A 22,314-nucleotide genomic window follows, 5' to 3' on the forward strand; every position below is an offset into this window, starting at 1 on the left:
TATGAATTTTAGGTCTTTTTAATCGTCTGGTTTGTGTACAGTTTAAAAGCACATTTTACAGCAGATAGGCTAGTCACTTAGACTGTAAAGCACCCAGGGGTATCAGATTATAAATATAATACAGTGTAACTGGCATTCAGAGAAATGACACATTTACAAAAAGAAATGTAAAGGATTTTTCCCCCAATCATCCCACATCACCATCTACATTATCTCAGCTTTTCAAATGCTATCAAGCAAGCGGAGGATAGAAATGTAACAAAATATGTCGATGTCCCAAATAATGCTACATTTGTTTGTGTTGCTGTATTAAGCTTGTAGACGCGGAGATCCAAATTGACAGAACTCCTGCATCTGTAAGCTCGCTCTGTCAACTCCTGCACTGGCATTTGCAGCCAGACAGACAGCAGAGCAGTCTGCAGAGTGGCAGTGAAATGTTAAAAGTCTCAAAGAGTCCAGTTTCCACCAGGATCAGATGCCATTTCTACTTTAATTGACAGACCAGTGGCTGGGCATTAGCACTGAGCTGCTTGTGGACTCTTTGCGGCACAGATTTGGGCTGTGGCTGTAGGTGGGGGAGTGAGTGACACTTGGACTGCTGGGCGGTGTGGAAGAACAGGAGGAAGACTTGGATTTAATCTGTAGCCACTTGTCTCCCAAAGCCTTGGCAAAGTGGTCGTCAACGGACACGCTGATGGAGAGCTGCTGGGACTGAGCTTTCTGGTAGTGAACACCCAAACTCCTCTGGAAATGCTCCTCGAGGACGTTATCATAGTTGTCTTTGGGAACCACTGCAATATAGAAGACGAATGGCAAACCTTTACATACACACCTAAGTGAGTCAGTAAAAGTGCGTGGTATGGCTGTGCTATGAGGCACGTGTGATGACTAGGGAGTGACCTTCTGGGTAAATGAGCTCATTCCAAGTGAGTGTGAGACTGACCTGATGAGTGGCCCACGGATCTTGAAGAGGGGTTTCGTAACGAGGAGGCGCAAGTGATCACAGAGGGACGTATCTGGAAAAAAAAAGAAAAAGAAATGGGTCAGTAATTAGACTCAAAGTAATTAGACTTGAAGCACAGGTTGTAACCCTGGTTTTAAGCTTTCGTTTCATTCCACAAACTTTGTGTTTTTGTTCTGACTTTGGCTAAACCTGACTGTGTACTCGCTCTTCAACTGCAACAGTTTAAATTAAAAACAACACGATCTGAAAACCGATTAAACTGGTTGGGTTTGCGCGTGAAAGTCAGCTCCCTCCCAGTGTGGTGGCATAAACAGGTCAGAGAGAAAGCAGTCTGTTTGGTCTTGTTGATGGCATTCCTCCCTCCATTACTCACATTTTCTTCCCGAATCCGGCTGGATTGCATAGCTCAGGCAAGCTTAGGCTTGCAGACACACTTAGACGCAGAATGCTTGTGCAGCTGGATTCACTGACTACAGATAATGGACCCCTGTGGTTGGTGGCCTGAAGCTATGCTGAGGTTATACAGTAGGGTAAACAGTATGACCTCCTAAATACCCTGAGTTCTAGACAGGCTTTGCTGAATTACCTGGATTTGACTGGAAGAGGTGCCTTTATTCTTTTCCTCTGTGCTTTCAGTTTCTTTTCTGGGTTTCTTGATGAGGGCAAGGGGTTCATCCATGACTGGTGTGTAGTACACATGGGTGGGCAGAGGGCTGGTGGGGCTGGGTGTTGGACTCAGGGTTTGTGTTGGACTCTGCTGGCTGCTGAACACTGCTGGGGCTGCTCTCTGGGCCAGCCTGCTTCGGCTCATCGCTCGCTCTCGTCTGAAACAATTATTTGAAAGAGTTTCAGACCCTCGTTGCTGTCTTTTTTTTTTTTTTGACAAAATTTGCATTTAATAAGTTGAATCTATCAAAAGAAAATGTTCTTAGGAAAGTTAAACAGCTCAACCAACCTTTCCTCCAAAGTCAGACCTCTCTCGTGGCTGCGCTTGCGTTTGATTGGATACACCGTTTGGGTTCGAGCCCGGTCATGTGTCATATGTCTGTATCTGTCTTCGCTTCTGAGATGAGGCTGACCTGCAGAGCAAAATTAAAATGCGGGATTAGAAGAAGCACGCAGACTTTCAAAGAAACACGACCCCATCAGGGGTGCCCGCGGTCCCTTTGCCAACGCCGATCCTACGTCAGATCACTGACGGTATATTGTGACGTTTGTGATTGTATCTAACTGGCAATGATGTGAAGCAGTGATGACTAACTGCTTGTTTTGATCCATGACATCAACTTGCACGACTGCTTTTCGTGGGAAAGCGTTTTTTTTTTTGTCACCGTTAATCGTAAACTCCGTTAAGCTGTAGAACTCGATTTACCTGATCAGTGAGGGTTACAACACTTCACAGCTGATTCAATGCTAACGGTAAATGTTGTTTTTCTACATATTGGCATTCAGCCCAGTCACACGCAAACAAGTTTTTTTTCCCCCTGTTTGGATGGAGTGCAAAAACATCAAACTGCTCTCAGTGTCTGAGGACCCCGATTTGGGCGTCAACCATTTGTGAAAAGGCCATCAAGGCGAAACACGTACACATCCTGGATCTTTGCAATTACACAAGTCGAAACACATCGACAGGCAGCTGCTGATGTCAGTGGCTTGTTCAATCAGAGGAGTTTAAAGCATGTCTACAGTGCAGGACAGACGCACTAAATGGGCTGGATGTCTCAGTCTTTTGCAGGTTTATCACCCATCAAATGTCAACCAAAGCCACACAGGGGGGCGTTTGGGCAAATCAGCCTGCAGTCACATCCCCAGGCTGATGTGTAATGCATGCAGCCAAAACACAAGCACTGTTTGAAAATGTAATGGCAGCACAATTGCACTGTATGTTCTGTTAACACTTGGAAATCCACACTGACGGGATGGCAGCAGTGCTAAACTGTATTCAAATCAGCCACTGGATGTATTTAAAGAAACAATAGTCTGTGCTGCCACACTGAATTGAGACAGTCTGTTTAAATTGGTTTTGCATTCCTAGAGAAAAACAAAACAGCCTTCACGCCCACACTGCTCACTCCAGTTCACATTTCCTAACATCTAAACTCTCCAATAGCACATGTGAGCTATTCCTTCACACAGTGTGGCTTTGTGGAGGGGGGTAGGTATAACCACACCTATGCTGATTTTCTAATGCCTCGGGCATGGTTATTTCTTCCTTATTAGCAGAGGGAAAATGCTTCCTGACCTTTTGGTTCACTGCATTTAAATCTGATTTTATTGTTACCCAACAGAAACGCATGGTTTAGAAAATCTCAGTTAAAGCCTCAGGTGAGTATTTACAGAGTCTGTATGTAAGATTCAGTGTATTAAATATATTAACCGAAAAAGCCAAACGTGGTTCTAGCAGTACATATACTTGATTGTTTACTTATCGCTGTCATTTGATTGTCACTGTATCTGATTCTTTCTGCCTGACTTCACCTAAATATCACAGACAGACTAAATGCCACTTAATTAACACAGATGTTGTATATAGTTCATATCATATTGAGAAATACATATTAAATACACATACAAATAAGTAAATGATATGGCACAACCACAGCAGAGATTTATTTCCACAGATCCAAGTATCCACTGTCATCAAGAAACATGAGGACATTTTTAAAAAAGCGTAAATCGAGCTTACCTTCTAAAATGTAGACCTTGAAGCCACTGCTCATCCGAGTTATGTATTGGAAGTTAGCCACAGCCATTTCTCCTTATCTTTGTGTTGCTGAGCCCAAATACAGAGGAACACCTTGACTGCTGGACTTTACAGGACACAAAGAGCCTCAGTTATAGACTGTATTGGAAAGGTAATGAGACGCTGGGTCTGAGCGCCGTCAGGTAAAGTATCAGGTGAGTGCGGACAGACCTGTGACTCATTTCCTGCCTTTCCATTGGCTGCTCCCCGGGCCAATGAGAAGCCCCGGTTCACTCATTATTATTACTGTACAGTTGGGAATGTGCCTGCGGTTAGGCCCATCGCTAAAGTAGAAAAAAGGCGCTAAATGTCACAGTATACCAGACTTTACTCTGATTAGAGAACTGTTTGCTTTATTCGGCACTTTCTCTTATACGAAAGGTTCCATCCTGAAAAAACAAACAAACACCCCCCCCCCGGTCATCAATTATTTTCTTTCAGTTCCTTGTAGAGTGTGCCTGCGGGTTTCCCCATGGAATCAACACCTGTCCCCCTCCCACCTCCCTCCTAATCTGCAATCTCACCAAACTGCATTTTTCCGAGTGCTTAGCCCACCGGAGCTCCAGTCATTCTTCTGACCTGCCCATACACGCATGCAGCTGTACTCTGAGCCTGCCTCACCAGTAATCCGAGGGCTTTTGTTGATGGCCAGACAAAGACTCCCTAAGTACTGAAAATGTTGCTGCTGCCATGAGAAAAAAAAAAATCTTCTGAGAGTGTAATGCGAGTCTGACGACATGTAGAAGGCCTCGGAGGCAGCTCACTTAGATACGTGACATTAGTTCTAATGAAAAGGGGGGGGGGAATCAATTTTAATGTCATTGTTTTAAGGTGTATCTGCAAAACTTATTGAGAAATACCATTTTGTGCTGTCTGGACTTTGTTGATATACAAGTGGGAGATTTCTACTTGTGAGTTTTACCCTAACAGGTTGGTGAATTTTGTTTAACGTGATAAAAAGCTACTCTTTTAGAAGTCCCACTGTTCATACGTGCATGGAAAATATTAGGTTTAATTTAAGCTCAACAGTGCCCCCTTATGTCGTACAAAGCAATAGCACGGTCAGGGGTAGGAAAATAACTTGTGGGGGGAAAAATGCAGTTTAACGTTTTAAAAATGAAATGAATGTGGTTATAAATCTGCAACTGGCCAGGGAAGTTGTAGAAGTTCTAGTTTTGCAACGATTGTCCAGCGGCAATCAAGGCATTTTGGCTTGCTGTACTAACAAAAACGTATTCTACAATTTCAGTACAGCCACAAAGAATCTGGGTTTAGTTTTATACTAAACAGAAATTAAATACTGCTACTAGTTTTGATTATATAAACATGATAAAGGGCTTCACACTCTTAATCAGCTGATAACATATAGTCACTGGGGTAATGTAATGCTTACACATCAGAAACGGTAATTGCTCAAGAGGATGTTCTAGGAAGTCTTGAGTCACCCCTCAGTTCTTTATATTTTGCTAGGGAAACAAGATTTATTGCTATATGGAAACATACAGTATAAAGAACAAAAACATAGTTTATACAATTCTAATAAGCTTAAAAGTCAATATTTGCTATGACCACTTTTATTCTTTAACACAGCCTGAACTCACTTAGGTACGTTTTCTCATCATTTCTTTAAGAAGTCTTCAGGAATAATTCTCCAGACTTCCTGAAATATATTCAAAGCTCTTCTTTGGATGTTTCTGTCTCTTGTTCTAATCTCTGTAGAGATGATCTCACACTCCTTCAATAATGTTGAATTCCAATTCATGACTGATGTGTTTTTCTACTCAGGTATGAATTTACTGTACAGTGAGCTGGAGATCAGTGTCATGCTGACAAATGAAGCTGCTGCCAATCAGATAATTTCCAGATGGTGGATCCAGATCTCACTTTTCCTTCTTGTTCATATTTTCCTAAATTTTGACAAGATCTTTAACACTTCTGCATTTCAGCAGCTTCAGACCACAACAGAGCCTCCACTGTGTTTTACAAATGGCTGTAGATACTTGCTTTACCTCTCTCCTGACCTCCTCTGAACATGTTGATGATGATTTGAACCAAAACCTAAATTTTCTAAGTAAGACCTGTTGATTTTCAGTCCAGTTCTAGTGTAGTTTTGTGTACCGCAGCCTTCCCCCCCTGTTTCCCTTCCTTAAGAACGGCTTCTTTACAGCCACCCTTAAGCAGAGGCCATTTCTGATGAGGCTTCAGCAAACAGAACGATCACTGAAGTTCCAGATGCATGCCTCAGGACCTCCGCCAGTTCTTTGCTGGATTTTAAAGGAAGACTTCTTAAAGCCATGACCTTTAAATGCCCATCTGCTGCAGATAGTAGTTTAGGCCTGTGACTTCTTTTTATCCCCTGTTTGTTCAGTTTCCATCTGATTTTTTTAAGCACACACAGCATACCATGATCTCTCTTTTGGCATAAACACATTTGCAGAGAAAAACATAAAGGTAGGGCATTCATTAAGTTAGAAAGTAGCCTCATCACTTTGGGTAAAAGTTGAAATAATTATTTTCTGTTAGCCTAGCCAAACTTGCAACACTAATCTATATTTTAATTTAGTGAGGAGACTCCACTCCACTGGTGACTGCAAGCAAGAAAACACCCGAGGAAAACACCAATAAATAAATGACGCCGTCAATAACTATCATAAACCTCCTTGTATGATCCATGATAAAGTAGCTGTGTGCGACACACCACAGAGCACAAAGAGCACAAAGAGCATTCCCCTTTCTGAGCATTCCCCTTTCTGAATAATCGAAAGTGTGTACTGATGGTTACCTGACAGATGCATTGCCTGGGCATGCCTTCATGGTGGGCAGGATAATGACAGAAAAAAGGGGCACAGAAAAAAGAAAGGCAAGCTAGAGAGCGATTGCTTCTCTGGTTTGTGAACTAAAGTAATCGAGCTACTTTCTATGAAATCACACATATTCTAATGTAATAAAACTAAAATCCATCCACTGAAAAATAAATGTAAACTAATGATACATTAATAGGCAGTTCACTATTCCCAACTCTTAAGATCGGAGCTAAATAGCGGTATTTTTTACTAGCAAGCAATAGGCTATTTATTATCTCTAAAATGCATTAATGATTTAGATAAGAAATGCACCCGGCTCTAGGCCTCTATCCGTGTCTCTGTAGTTTCCGCCATATGGTACAGTTTCCATAGAGCAACCCATGGCTCCCAGGGGGGTGGGCTCCGAGTATCACTAACAGACGGCGCATCCCTCACTGTCTGTATCGACTCAGTTGAAAATCAAAAGTAACACCCTGTTTCAGCAGGCCTGACAACCCAGCAGTGGGTGTGCCACTGCTGCTTTATTGGAGCCAGCAGGATGCCCGAATGAAATCAACACCCAGAGGTATTGCAACCAACAGCAGGATCATGTCCAACAGCGAGCGACGCCCCTGCTTCTCCGCTCTCATCAGCACCACCCTGATACCCCCATCATGGAGCTTGTCAAGTTACAAGAATACTGACGAGAACAATGCCGGAAGTTCAACAACGCTAATAAGACTCAACAAAACAACAGCTCGCCACTTATGCGGTTTTAGCAGTGGCTGTTATTTTTACTTCTTTAGTTTAACTATGTCCAAACTCTGACGTCAATAAAAAATCAGCCCTAGATATGCATAGACTTTTCTTTCTTTCTTTCCCCCCCCCAAAGAGACACCGGAAGTGTGGATATCACCCTGCTGCAACTTGACGACCGCGCAGCTCCTCTCTCCCTCAGGATGACTGGGAGTGACGCAGGGCAGACGGAAAAAACTGGGGCTTGATGAGAAGGACGGCGGTGATGCAGGAAGGGCTGTAGCTTTATTTATTTCAGCCTGATGCCTGACTTGCCTGCACGGAGGATATGAGAGTCACCCATATGCGAGCTTTTCTGTGACAGACAGGAGGTAATAACGAGGAATCATCAAGTCATCCTTGGGGCAGACCAGTTTGGATACACTCCCAGGTAGGCTTCATCATGCCCGGTTGTGGCTATTACTACAGGCTGCTGAAGTGCTAGGTGGCTTTCTGGAAACAGGATACATGTTAAAAAATGTCAATAAATTTATATTTTTATTTGCGTCAGTCTTTACACGGAGACTAATAATTGGCTTGCACAATTTGCTAAGGTGAAGTAGGGCTGATTTCTTCTTGCATCTTAGCAAATTCTTTAAGCTACACCGTCACGACTCATCGCCACTGTTATGATCAGATAGTCGAGCTTCTCCTTCTATATTAACACGGGACCTGTTTTCTCTGTAGGTAACATCGGATCCTGTTCCTGCACATGGGAAAGTAGCCTAGTCATTCATTTCCCCACTGAACACCGAGTTGTAAGTCGCATTCAGTGTATTTGGACCCCCACATCCTCCTCCTTCGTCATTTCAACAAATATCCACCATGAACTACCTGCGACGACGACTCTCGGACAGCAATTTCATGTCCAACCTACCCAATGGCTACATGACCGACCTCCAACGCCCCGATCCGCCGCAGCAGAGCCCCGCAGTGTCGCCCGGGCCGGCAGAGAGGCGCCAGTCCACCAGCCAGCAGCAGCAGCCGCAGCCGCAGCAGCAGCAACAGCAGCAGTCTGGAGGTGGAGGTGGAGGCTTCTTCTCATCCATTTCCAACGCCGTCAAACAGACCACAGCTGCTGCGGCTGCGACCTTATCGGAGGCAGCGGACCGAGCAGGTGTCTCCAGCAGCGCTAAGATCCTCCTGGTCATCGACGACCAGCAGACCGACTGGTAAGAGCAGTGCGCATTGGCAGCGCGCTGCCTCGTCTAGACAGCAAAAGTGTGCCAGACCGTGGGTTGCGGTGGCCTAACTCCTAGAAGGTCATATGATTCATCCGGTGTTGAGAGGTATCCTTCCATCACGTGAAACAACCGGTGGGAGGTTTTGTGCGCCGAAACTGTGCCATGGCAAAGGCGCAACAGACCGAAGGCAGAGAAGCCATTTTCATTTGACGATCAGCTTGTTTTTTCTTCTTGTGATCGATTCGTGTTGCATTCTGCTGATAATCTGAAATTACGCAAGTGCACTATGCGTTCATGGCCGCCATGAATATGGAGATTACCCATTTGTCAAATGAAGCGGCTGTAAGTGCGGAAGAAAAACGATTTCAGCAGACAGTCGAGCTTCTTTTCCGCGCGCATTATGCAATAGTGATAACAAACTAAGAAATTTGCTATTATCGAAACAGGATTGATATTCACAATAAACGGAAGCTGACCTGTCCTAATGCAACACCAGTAGTTTTATTTATACATCCATATTTATATATATATATTCTCTAAATTTCAAAATTTGCCAAAATAATGGCAAATATTAAATATAGAAAGGCAAAATTTTAAAATCACATCCATATATCAACTTTTTGATGTAATCATTTAACTTCTTGCTTTAAAATCAGGGTGAAGGTCTTCAGAGGAAGAAAGGTCCATGGGGAATTTGACATCAAGGTGGAACAGGTAAGTTTTGCTTTGTGATGCAGACTTGTAGATTGTCTAGGCCAATAGCAGACCAATAATCTATTTGTGAGGAGAAATGTGCATCCTTATATATATTACTACAGTTTCACTCAGTGGTCTTTCATGACGTAATCCACTAAGCAGCATTTTAACAGAAGAGAAGCCCATAAACATTTTAAAATCTTCTTTGCCTAAGGCATTTTCTTCTCCTACTATTTTAGTCTCTCTACCTCATTCTGGACTGACATTTCTTTCTTATGTGGCCTCAAAACAGGAGGGATGAATTTCACACAGAGCCTGATATTCTTTAATTGTGTCTTGTTCTGCTTGACCGCTGGCTCCAATCATCACCGCTGTGATTTCTGAAGTGTTTATTAGGGTTTGACCTTGATACTGTCCTTTCAGGCAGAGTTCTCTGAGATCAACCTGGTGGCCAATGCCACAGGTACCTACAATGTGAACATTGATGCAATTAGGAGTGGCCATAAAGTTACAAAGTAAGTTCTCTGCAAAATGTTTCTTTTTAGAAAAAAAATTGCAGCGCTGGTAAAACTACGAGTTTCTGCTGAAACGTTCACTGTGCCCCAAATGGAATGAATCATCAAACTGATTTGTTGTTTTTTTAGTGCTGTTAAATATTTTGCTCATGTCCCCTGAACCAGATCCTTTAAGCCAGACTTTGTGCTGATCAGACAGCATGCGTTCAGCATGGACAAGAATGGAGACCATCGTAACATAGTGATTGGATTGCAGTACGCTGGACTGCCAAGTGTGAACTCTTTGCACTCGGTCTACAATTTCTGCGACAAACCGTGGGTGGTGAGTAGGATTTAATTAAGGCATTCATTTAAAGCCAGCACACACTTAGTTGAGTGACATAGACATACTACGCAGCAGCATCTTTCTGTACGTTTCAGTTTGCTCAAATGTCTAGGCTTCACAAGCAGCTGGGCTCAGAGGAGTTCCCACTGATTGAGCAGGTTTACTATCCAAACCACAAGGAAATGGTGAGTTTTTGCCCTATGTCCTTCTCCTCTTCCTTTTCATTTGTTTTCATGGCTACTCTCTTCAAATAACAAGGACCTAGACCCATACACACACACACACACACACACACAACCTCTGCATGGGTCACATGTCAGGGGTGTAATTTACCTCCATGTCAATATTCAATCTTATGTAGCAGCTGAGAGCACTCACATTTTCTAAGCATCGACTTTTTTTTTTGTAATTGGTAAATGGTGAGTGTTTGATTTCTTGAGTTCCAAGTTAGTGTTGCTACAGTTAAACTGAGACGGGTTGGTGCAGAGCAGTTTAATTCCTCCCTGCTGTCACAGCCTGACAGTACTGGGCTGGCTTTCAGGCCATCAGTACCAATTGTAATATCTGCCCCGATCAGAACTGATATAATAATTGGTGTTTTAATCACTGGGGCACTACGAGAAAGTTCATTTATAAGAAATCTGAGCATGTTTTAATGTTCTTTTTGCAGATTACCTCCCCTCAATTTCCTGTAGTGGTAAAGATGGGCCATGCTCACTCAGGGATGGGAAAGGTAAATCTAGAGTTCTTAAGTATTTTCTCAGGTCCACGTGAACACGCTGATGTCACTATATTAATATTTTCACTCTTGCTGCTTTAGGTGAAAGTGGACAATCAGTATGATTTTCAAGATATTGCTAGTGTTGTGGCACTGACCAAGACCTACGCCACATCTGAGCCATTTATTGATGCAAAGTATGATGTGCGCATTCAGAAGATTGGCAACAATTACAAGGCTTACATGTGAGTGAAACTTCCTCTCAGGTTCATGCATGAAAATAAAAACAGTGAAAACGGTTAGAATGTAGGGTTAAGTCTTTATTTTAATTAACAGGCGAACATCAATTTCTGGCAACTGGAAAACCAATACTGGTTCATCTATGCTTGAGCAAGTGGCCATGTCAGACAAGTAAGAGCGCAGAGTTGAAAATGAAATAAAACTGTAAATCAAATTGTATCGCACTGCACTATAATAGGTCTGATTAATGTGTCACGGCAGGTACAGAATGTGGGTGGATTCTTGTTCCGATATCTTTGGAGGGTTGGACATCTGTGCTGTGGAGGCTCTACATGGTAAAGATGGCAAGGACTACATCATAGAGGTACTACATGACAATGATATCAATGTTTTCTATGATCTTAAGGGGAGTCCACTAATTATATCAAGTTGTGGTCTTTTAAGGTTGATGACTGTTCGATGCCACTGATTGGGGACCAGCAGGACGAGGATCGCGTTCATATTGCAGAACTAGTGGTTTCTAAAATGAACCAGACTGTTCCACGTACTTCAAGCTCTTCCACAGTCCGTACAGGACAGCCAGCACAGGTGCTCAAACAACAGACATGCTTTACTTGCTCCAGCACACCCTAACTTTTCCTTATCTTCCACACTTTTAGTAGTAACACACTGTAAGTACAGTTAGATCCATAAATATTAGGACAGAGACACTTTTTCTTGTCATTTTGGTTCTGTAGACTACCAAAATGAATTTTAAGTGAAACAACTCAGATGCAGTTGAAGCGCAGACTTTCAGCTTTAATTCGGCAGGTTGAACAAAAAGATTGCATTCAAAGAATTGCACACCTAAGGCAACAAACTGCCTCTGATGTGTTTTACGGATGGTGTGGTGTGCTTTAGATCTTGAGCTGCTCCACGGCTTCGCCATACTTTTCCTTGTCATCATTCAGGTAGAGGTTGATCTTGGTTTCATTTGTCCAAAGATTGTTTTTACAAAACTGAAAACTGGATGGCTTTTTTCGATGTCTTTTTAGCAAAGTCCAGCCTAGCCTTTCTGTTCTTGAGGCTTATAAGTGTCTTGCATCTTGCAGAGAACCCTAACCCTCTTTTTCGCAGCCTAAGGATGGCTTGTTTCACCTGCATGAAAAGCCCCCTTGACCGCATGTTGTGTGTTCGCAGTAAAATCTTCCAAATGCAAGGGACACGCCTCAAATGAACTTCTAAACCCTTCATCCAATCTGAATGTGAATACCCTGAAATAAAAGCTGAGAGTCTACACATTATGTCCATTATATAACTATAATATAACCTGTGAAAGTGTTCAAATATATATGGACCTAACTGTATATTAGTGGGCATAAAAATATGAAAGAAACAATTAAAATAAGACTCAGTGAGCTTCAAGTCAACAGGATCTGCATTATATTTTCTTTAATCTTTTTTAAAACACATGTTGTGTTTCTAAGAAAAGTAGTGGGCCAAGCATGGATCCCTGGGGTACTCTAAATCTGAGATGGTCACATCAGAGAGACAATCAAATAACAACTTTAAACAGACCACACTGTGATTTACTTTGCTTGCAATGACTTGAATGGTGTGGAAGGATTCAGTGTAGGGTTAAGAGGAGTTTCTGGTTATGAGGTAAGTTAGAACGTAGATTTCCGTCAGAATTCTAAATGTGGCTTAAAATGTTATGAATGTTGTGATTAAGAGATTTGCTAGATCATGCTGTGGAAGAAAAATCTTCGGAACAAATTAAGAGACATTTAAAATATTTATACATTATCATTTTCTATGCTTAGCCATCTAATGAATGTCATTTTTGCTTTGTATTGATATTTTCCCCTTGTTAACTTGTAGAAAGCAGTTTCTCCTCAGCCAGTCTCACAACCGAGAGTCCCACAGTCTCAACAGCGTCCTTCACCACAGGGTAAGAACTAGACTTTTAGTGTCTTGAAAAATATTTCAGAATTTGAATGTGATTTGTCTCCTTCTTTTGTTTATCTCCGATAGGTGGTCCTCAGCAAAGCCCTCCATCTCAGCAGCGTCCACAACCTCAAGGCCAACCTCCTGTACAGACCCAACAATCTGCTGCCAGCCCTGCCACTGGTGACCCCAGTAACCAGACTAAGGCAAGCCAAGGGCCTGCGACTCAAGGTCAGAGACCTACGTCTGGTCAGGGCTCTCCTCAGCGAAGCCAAGGAGGATCCCCTCAAGCTCAGAGGCAGCAGTCTGTATCGCAGCAGAAACCATCTGCAGGCCAAAAACCTCCACCACAGCAGAGGCCTGCCATGCCCCCTAGACAGCAGTCACAGGGAGGGACACAGCAACAGAGGGCTCCCGGCCAACAAGGACGCCCTGGAGCACCCACCACCCAGCAGCCACGTCCTGCCGCTCAGGGCCAGGGGGGCCCAGGAGGACGACCTCCTCTGCAACAGAAGCCTCAGCCTCCACAGAAGCCTAGTCAGGACAGCCCGGCTATGGGCGGCTCTCCACAACTAAAGTAAGTAGCTGTGAATGATAAATGGGATCGGTTTCACCTCATCCTTCAAGCAGAAGATCCCTTCTTATTGCCTGCACTGTGACATGCATGCCACATGGGAAATCTATTTAATGACAAATGAGCCACCCGAATGTGCATGGTTTATTGATTTTTACACTTTTCAGCCCTTCAGCAGCACTTTCACGTAACATAACATTTCAAAGTCTGTGCAGAGCGCCTCATACGTTAAAACAACAAGCGGAAGCCATAATGAAGCTACATATTGTGATATTTAAAGATCCCTTTAATGTAAATAAACTTTTGAACCTTGTTTACATATCTAGATTGTTGTGAAACTTATGAAACTAATGCCATTGACTGGCAGTGAGGCTACACATGTTCATCAGATATTTTAACATTATTAAACATAACTCATTGTGTGATAGCATACTTAGTTCAAAGCACAGCTTGTCTATTTCAGGTCAGTGTGAGAGCCTGCTGGTGCTGAGCGTCTCTCCTCTGCTTTCTGATTCACCGTGAGTTCGAGTCTCCTCTGCTCCTTCTTTACTCCGTGTAAGACACACATGGAGTGGAGCAGACACATGCCAAGTGGAGGAAAGGAGAGATAAGTGGAGATAATATTACTAGACTTAATGACGTACCTCCAAGTGCAATAAAACCTCTAGGGTTTCCAAGACAAGACCATCAGGTCTAAGTTAATCCCACTGCAAGGCCTTAGTATCATGGAGTTTTTGAGTATCCATCTATCCATTTTCTTACACTTATCGCCGGGCGGTTTGGGGGAAGCCTTCCTTCTTCCCAGCTACCTTCTCCAGATTATCTTGTAGAATACTGAGGTGTGCCCCCGGGGCCTCCTCCCTGTAGGGCATACCCAGAACTCGTCACCCAGGAGACACCCAGGAGGCATCAGTGTCGGATGCCCAACCCACCTCACTTGGCTCCTTTCGGTGTGGAATAGTTGCAACTCCACTCTGAGATGCTCCTGAATAGCTAAACTCCTCACTCTGTTGCTAAGGGGGAGGCCAGTTACCTTTGGAAAAAGCTCATTTTGCCCCTTGTATCAGCATCTCATTCTTTGATTACTACCCAAAACTAGTGACGATGGGTAAGCGAATGGGCATAGATCAACTGGTAAATTGACAGCATCGCAGTGGAGCGCAGTGTCTGAATCACTGCAGATGCTGTAAGGGCCTCGGGGTGAAACTTTACATTTTTTAATTAAAAAAAAAACTGGACACATGTAATCACATATTGCCGTTTTGCCGTCAGGTGTTCAGACAATTTATTTATTTATACAGTAAGCAAAATCATTCATGCCTTAATTTAACCGGGTTAGCCATGATTCGGTAGTCTCTGCCTGCTTTAGCTTCTTTACTTCTTGCTTCTGCTGAAAGTAGGAAGTGCGCTCTGCAGTGTGTCACTCTTTCCTCTTATGAGGAGCACAGTGAGCCTCCACAGCAGTACTGACAGCTGCGCCTATCCAGCTGCAATGTTCCATCGGTGCCACACAGGACACCTTATATCGAGTTGACGTTGCTGCGTGAACTGAATGTAACCTAAATAATTCACAAAATTAGGAATACATAATATTTTAATATTTGAGCTTCTTTATGCTCTCCTGACAATGAGACATAAACCCTCTTATTGTCAGTCGCATACAAAAACATGCATCACTTTGCTTTCCAGAAAAGTCATTCAATATCCATATCATATTCAAAGCTAACTTGAAATGATAAGGTAATACTGAATGACCCGAGGAAAGGAATGCGCTTTATCATTGTTTACTGAGCCTTTTCTCTCATTTCTCTCCCTCTCTCTGTCTTGCCTTGCGCCAGTCTTTTCATTCCATGGGTTTGCTGCATGACTTTAATAGCCTCTTCCTCTCCTCTATTGCCATTTTCCTCTCTTTATAGCAAGTCCCAGTCTCTTACCAATACCTTCAACATTCCAGAAACCCCAGCGCCACGAGCCAGCCTTAGCCAGGATGAAGTGAAGGCCGAAACCATACGCAATCTACGCAAATCTTTTGCCAGTCTCTTCTCAGACTGAGACAGCATAAGCCCCTCTTCCCTCTCCTCCTGAAAGAAAAAGAGACAGGCAAACTGAAGGACAGACCCCTTCTTCCCCCTCCGAACAAGGACCAACCGGATGCCGTCTTTAATTCATGTACACTGAGCCTGATGTGAAAATGTACACACTTGATAGCCACTGCCTACATGGTTTAACTCTTTTAAAACGAACAAAAAGTAGAATACAGTTAGGCACTGATGTCTTAAACATTCCCTGCCTTGCCTCGAGCTTAAGTAATCATACTCAAAACTGTTTGTACTCCACACTGAAGCCTGTATATGCATGAATACGAAACAAAACAATATTGCTCTCACTTGTTTGTTTGTGCTGTAAATTCATCGTGGCCGTTATGTTCAAGTAACTTGAGGCGCTGTATTAAAGTTATTGGGGAAGGGAAGATAGCCAAATATTTTATTTTAAATAAAAAAGCAGCACCTAGTTTATTACCTCCTCTTATCTAAAAATAGCATATTTGTGTCATAGTAAAAACAGTGAAAATGTAGCTAACCCCTAATTTTGAGTAAAGAGCTGTCAAACTGACTTAAAGTCACTAAACAATCTCCATGTATCCCCAATAAAAACAAAGCTACACCACTATTTCACACTTCTACTCCTTGCAAAATTAACAACAACATCCTCCCTGCTTTCCTGATTCCCTAATTATTTTTGTATGGCGCCCAAATAACTACAGCTGCACAAAAAGGATGTCCAGTGTTTGCAAATGCTAGATCTGTTCAAGCTGTAGATCGCTCATGGTGATGTCTTAGCTGCATGTCAACAGGAGGCAATGGTTGCATTTCCCAACCCCTGACTTTGGCGCTTGTAACTGTGTTGTCACATGTAGTTAAATTAGCTAGTATTAGAGTAGTTGGTGTCGTGAGTATGTCGTGGCTCCCGATTTTCTTCGCCCTTTTTTTTTTTTTTTTGCAGAAGAACAAAAGCCCAGCAGCTCTCTAACTTGAAAGCATGCCTTACACAGACAAGAGCGTCAAATCAAATGGAGCTGTCTCAGGGATGTCCAGTTGATTGTGACACTTGTGTGTGGGTGAGGGTCTTCCATTGCAGTCTTATAGTGGTTGTTTACAAAAAAAAAGAAGGAAAAGCATGCATTTTAATGAGCTAGAATGTTTTATTATTTCAAACACATTTGCACACAGAGTATATCTTGCAAAATTATACTTGAATACAATGGTTTTCAGGTTTATTCATCTGCCACTTGACAAAGCAGGGTTCCTGCTTTGGGGTGCTGCCATGTCTGTAACAGGCATGGTACAGTGGGATCCAGTGTAGACAGGGTTGGCGACTGTTCAGGTACAGTTAGTGAAAAATATCGTTACTTGCAGTTTATTTTCCTCAATTTTCAAAGCAATGTGACAAGAAAAAAACTGCTAACCAACTACTGAGTTTAATGGATGTACAATAGGTTTTAGGAGGTCTTAGCAGTAGGTCAGCGTAAGATGCACTCCAAAGCACACTCAGCCAAGGAATGTTACGTTTGTGAAATTCATTTGTACCACGTAGAAAGGTAAAATGGTGACAAGTTTTAGGAATGCCAACTGCACGATGCTTCTCTGCAGTTGATTTCACAATTCTGCCGCACATCTTTTGCACCGACAAAACTTTCTTTGATCACGTCTCTGAAAATCCAAGCTGTCACTGAAGAATGTTTTATCTTCTCCAGGCACTATAAATGTCTTCCAGAAGGAGTGCTATAGATTCATATGGTGATATAGTATGGCAATATCACGCTTTTAGAGAAGACCCAATAGTGAAAAGTCTAAGTGAGTCCTGGTCCCCCTGCAGATTCTCCATGTTGCCTGTGTTTTTCTGTTTATGTAGCCACAGTGACCCCTTGTGTTCAATGGTGCATAAACGTGTGAATGTTGTTTTGTAACCTGGTCAAACCAAATAGATGTTGTGCAAAGCTCTGAGTGATCCAGATTGTCACTTTCCTCCCCTGCTGCTATTTGTGCTTGCTGATATCCTGTGTGTCTCTAAACTTTATAGTTTATCTGGGAAAATAGTTTACTTACTTTTTCCTTTTGTACATGCACAATTTTCTTGTGAATGGCACTGCTATATGGTGCTTGTTATGTTATGCATAAGTAATGGAGGGCTTCATTTTTACATTTTACAGTTACTCAGTGTCAGTACGTAACTGTCAGATTCATAATGGCACAGCCGAGAATAAGTAAGAGAGGAGTAATTTTCACACTGAGTGTGTAATTTATGAAAATGAGCCATCACATTTAGCACTGATGGTTATCTTTGAAAAACCGTGCCGTCCTTTCACTCAAAGGTGTCTTGGCCAAACTGAGAAACACCATTTGCCACGAGCCCTCTGGAGCCTGACAGGATGAGCCGCGACGGCAATGCAAAGAAGTCATTTTGATATATTTTTTTTTTATATTTTATTTTTAAGGGTTTACATTATTTATGGTTGATATATCTGACTGTGAATGTACATTGTCTTTTTTCTTAGAGCTCCTTTTATTGTTTTTTAATTCCACCGTATAATCATTGTGAAACGGTAAAATCCTTACAAGTTTGAGTGAAATTGATTGTCAGTTGATGCCTGCCAGAGTTCAAAATGTACATCATAGATGTAAGTGCAAAAATCAAAAAGCTGAGGGGTTTTTTTGTTAATCAAAAATAAGATACTGCATAATATAAATCATGGTGGATTATTGAAATAAATGTAATAAAAATGATATTGATGTTATATGCAATGTAGCTATATTATGTGAAAATGAGTATGTTATTACAACATGCACATGTCCAATAAAACCTATGACAAATAATGACTGGTTTATTTGAGAAAAGTAAAGTAAAGTAGGTTTTAAAAGATGCTGACACAGCTGCTGAATAACTGTAACAACACCAGTTAGTCTAAATGATTAATGCAGAACTGTTGAGTAACATTCATATTCAAATTTCTTTTCATTTTGCTATCCTGAGTGTCCTTGATGATGAGAGACATCATTGGTTTTTCAGTTTGTTTTTCACACTTTTGTTAACATCTATTTTTATAGCTTACTTTATCCATCAGGTTGAAAATTACAGGGTTGCATTTTATTTTATTTTCGTTTTTCAGTTATAAAGAAAAAAAATTAAAGGATATATATAATAGTAATTCATAGACTTTAGGTATTTATATTAAATGGGTACAGTGCATAGTATTTGGTTGTGAATGACTTTAATATTAGGCAAAGTATTGTTTATACTCTGCATTGCTGTAAGCTAGCGTCTAAAAATACGGTGGCCCTGAGAGGTCAAATGCACTGCAACTAAAGATACCACCAGCAAATAGAAAGGTGCTAACCCTTAGCCCCCCAAAAACACAGCCCACAAAAGTAAGTTGAACAAAAACAAAACAAAACAAAAAAAACAAACAAACAACCCAAACCCATAGCAAAACATAAAAACAACATAAGTGTTTTGGGGAAGATAATAATGCGATGGACCAGCAACAAAAGTGACAGAAGCCAAAATGTGCGAAGAACTGCACTGAGGGGACTCATCTGTGTTATGAGTTAGAAAAAGATTCAGGTAATCTGTGTTTTAATCACATGATTCATACAATACTGTAGATACATGTTTGCTATTAGCTGTTTACTGCTAGCTTGTCCCTGCCGCAGCTGTTCCGTCACGTTGCTGTCTCCCCATGAACACTTGCCGCCTGTTTTTTTTTAAAGCGTTTTCTACTTCCATTGTGTGTGTGTTATATTTTTTTCTATCTAGTTCAATTTTGTTTCATTCCACTTATGTTGTGTTTTGTGTGCTTTTGAAGGATTTTTTTATTTGCTGGTGTTTTGTTAAATTGCAGTGTGTTTGACCTCTATGGGCCACCAATGAAAAAGTCTGTTATTATACCTCTTCCCATTTCCCTACTTTTTAAAAACACAATTTAATTAGATTTCTCTTAAATACACATACATATAGACTGCATAGACCATATAAGAGTATTATTAGGACACATTTTGTGCTTCAGAAACTCTAGCAGAGGTTTCCACGTATCTTCAAATGCTACTTCTTTCTATTGTGACTAACAAGAAGAACAAGAAGTAAAGGAACTGATTGATTTGAGACTTTCTGACATTTGACCTTTTTTATATTCTCAAGATGTGATCCTGGTGGTGGAAATGCTAGAAGCTTATATTTGAATTATATTTGAAATAAATTGTATTGACTGTAGCTATGTAAAGAAATGTCTTTTAGGAATGTCCTATAGTTTGACAGTATTTTTCAACATAAAACATACTAATGTGGCCACAAGGTGGTGTGGGCCTACAGTCTCACTTCTGTAAGCACACAAACACCACGTAACTATTTATTCTACCATATTACAATGTAACATGTTTATTTGGCCATTACAAATGACTTATAATACAGTATATGCATTCCTTTTCCATTGAAAGTGTTAATTTATATTAAAAAACATCCTTTTTAAGTAAGTAAAAGCATCCTGAGTGCTACAGAACAGAGCCCTGGGATTTTGTATGTATTACTACTCAGTCATTCAGTCATTATGATTCATCATTGTATTAGCAATTATGTTAACATTGCTGAAAAACAAAGTTTTTCTTGATGCTCAAATTTTAATCGTACGACTTTAAGTCACATAGAAAAACGGAAATCAAAGCCCGCACACTACCAAACAAAACTAAACTGGCATCCCTTCTTTGTAGAACAGAGACCCATTCATGGTGTTTGAGTAAAAACACAACTATTATGTTCCCAAATTTTGGGGCTTTCACTCGGGCTTAAAATCTGAATGCACCAGCTGCAGCTGAGAGAGGCTCGATACTATTAAGCACCCCCTCTAATGTGAAGAGGGATGTGTTTCATTGCCTTGTCTTGTACAACTCAGTGAGTGCATCTACAGCTGAAAGAACTACATTAAAATTAGATTTTCCTTTCCCTCATCTGTCTGTGCAAATGTTTTGGCAGGTAAGTTTTATGCAATGAGAGAGAGGGAGAGCGTTCAATTTTAATCACCAGATTGATTCTTTTTTTTCTTCCTTGAAAGTTTTCATTGCAGACAAAAGTGTCTGGAGTGCAAAATCCAATTTGCAGGCAGGATGTTTTATAGCTGCTCGCTCATGAAAGGTCACCGTGGTTTTTAAAGCTCTATCTGCTTTGCTTGCAGTTCTTATCTGGCTGCCCGGTGGCTGTTCCTTCCTGACAAATCTAGGTCTGGTTTGCAGGTAAAATGCTCATCTGATCGGGAAAGAAAATCTAATAAATTTTAAAAAATATATACATTTTTAATGCATCATGAAATGTGTTGTGCATGGAATGAACTAAAGAAGTAAAGGAACAAATGACAGAGTCCTTTGATAAAACCCAGAAAAAAAGATGGAGGGGTGGGGGTGTGACAAGCCCAAAATAAATGTGACATCATTTAATTTACATTTATCACAGACTAGAGACATAGAGGGGTAAAATTTATGTAGCATGACCTTAGAATAATGAAAACAGTGAATCACTTTAAACTGAATTAACCAGTGGCTGCTGTATTATTGAACAACTCTTAATATAAGACTTTGCAGTCCTTCACATTTCATTCTTTTCTCAAGCCTCCATAAAAGATAAAAGCATGAAATATGAATCACAAATATGGGGAAGAACTTTGTACTGTTTGGTACTAGAAAAAACACTAGTACCACAGCTTCATTCACAAAATGAAAAGTATATAACAGAGTAAGTTGCGTATCCACACCTTGTATCAAAAGTGTTGTCTAGCAATGGTGTGGTAAGTAATCAAACAAGAGAATTTATCAAATGTATATTTAATTTGAATAAGAATCTAGTGAACTTCTGAGATCATAACTATTACTTACCAATTGTAAGACATTAAGAGAGCAACAGCGAGTGACGCATGTTTTTTTCACCGGCTGTATTTCAGGCTGGGGGGGTGGGCTGACTTACTCATGGTCTGGAGAGCCAAATTATATCAATTATTCACTAAGGTAACAAGCAAATCACTGGCATACAGCATAATACGACAACCTGATGCTCTTACATAATCTTATTTGTTATAACAGAAGATTTAGCATAGTGATGGATCATTTCATTCCCATCCACCAAAATAAATCCAAACCTCTTTGGGAGTTTTCAGTAAAATAGGCCATTCAGTGAAATCAAATGCTTTGTGGGTATCTAGTCAAAGTACAGCATATTCAGCCTTTGAAAGAGTACATAATTTGTTGCTTAAAGCTACTTTTATCTAAAAAACTAGGTGGAATGTAGCCGGTTGTTACTGGACAGAGTTGATCATGGCCTGGAAAATCCTTTCTCAAGAAACAACAGAAACTTTGATGGTCGTTCTCTTTTCTCATGTAGTCCAGTTGTTGTGCAGTCATCCTAATGTAGCATTCATGACTTTGCTGCTCACAAATAAAGCATTCAAGGCTATTGCCAGCAGTACTCTCGTTCCTTTACAGACAAGGGAGAAGACAAAAGGGGAGGGAGGCCACACTTCTCTGAGGGAGGATATTTCTAGAGCTGACCCATTTAAACAGCCCAGAGAAGCTGCAAAGCACAGGTGCATCTGCATTGGTTAGAACCAGAATGTGTAATTACATACATTAAAAATGCTGTTTATTCACAAACTGAAGCAAGTGTCAAAGCTGATTTTGCACACGTCATTTGATAGGCTTACTAAGCAGGATTTGAATGGAAACAGTTTGAGACACCGGGCTCAAATAACAAGTAATAGATTCAGTACAAAATGCATACAGCAAATGTCCTCAGTCATTCTTTTATGAGGGAAAAA

The 22,314-nt window shown here is 41.2% G+C and overlaps 2 protein-coding genes across 2 annotated transcripts; one reads left to right on the forward strand and one right to left on the reverse strand.

Annotated features, from left to right (window-relative positions):
- vgll4l (vestigial like 4 like) lies at positions 1-3,839 on the reverse strand. The gene is made up of 5 exons (XM_040019362.1): positions 3,651-3,839; positions 1,920-2,043; positions 1,551-1,788; positions 944-1,016; positions 1-791 (listed from the first exon to the last, which is right to left on the reverse strand). The coding sequence occupies exons 1-5, from the start codon at positions 3,715-3,717 to the stop codon at positions 490-492; spliced, it is 804 nt and encodes a 267-aa protein (XP_039875296.1). The 5' UTR covers positions 3,718-3,839; the 3' UTR covers positions 1-489.
- Positions 3,840-6,768: 2,929 nt separating this feature from the next.
- syn1 (synapsin I) lies at positions 6,769-18,148 on the forward strand. Its single transcript, XM_040019352.1, has 14 exons — positions 6,769-7,676; positions 7,973-8,457; positions 9,126-9,183; positions 9,589-9,680; positions 9,846-10,002; positions 10,101-10,190; positions 10,676-10,738; positions 10,826-10,968; positions 11,060-11,134; positions 11,225-11,327; positions 11,408-11,551; positions 12,824-12,893; positions 12,977-13,466; positions 15,380-18,148. The coding sequence occupies exons 2-14, from the start codon at positions 8,111-8,113 to the stop codon at positions 15,513-15,515; spliced, it is 1,968 nt and encodes a 655-aa protein (XP_039875286.1). The 5' UTR covers positions 6,769-7,676; positions 7,973-8,110; the 3' UTR covers positions 15,516-18,148.
- The last annotated feature ends 4,166 nt before the right edge of the window (positions 18,149-22,314 follow it).

The sequence above is a fragment of the Simochromis diagramma genome, unplaced genomic scaffold (assembly GCF_900408965.1).
Source record: "Simochromis diagramma unplaced genomic scaffold, fSimDia1.1 OVJJ01000822.1, whole genome shotgun sequence".
Classification (NCBI taxonomy): Eukaryota; Metazoa; Chordata; class Actinopteri; order Cichliformes; family Cichlidae; genus Simochromis; species Simochromis diagramma.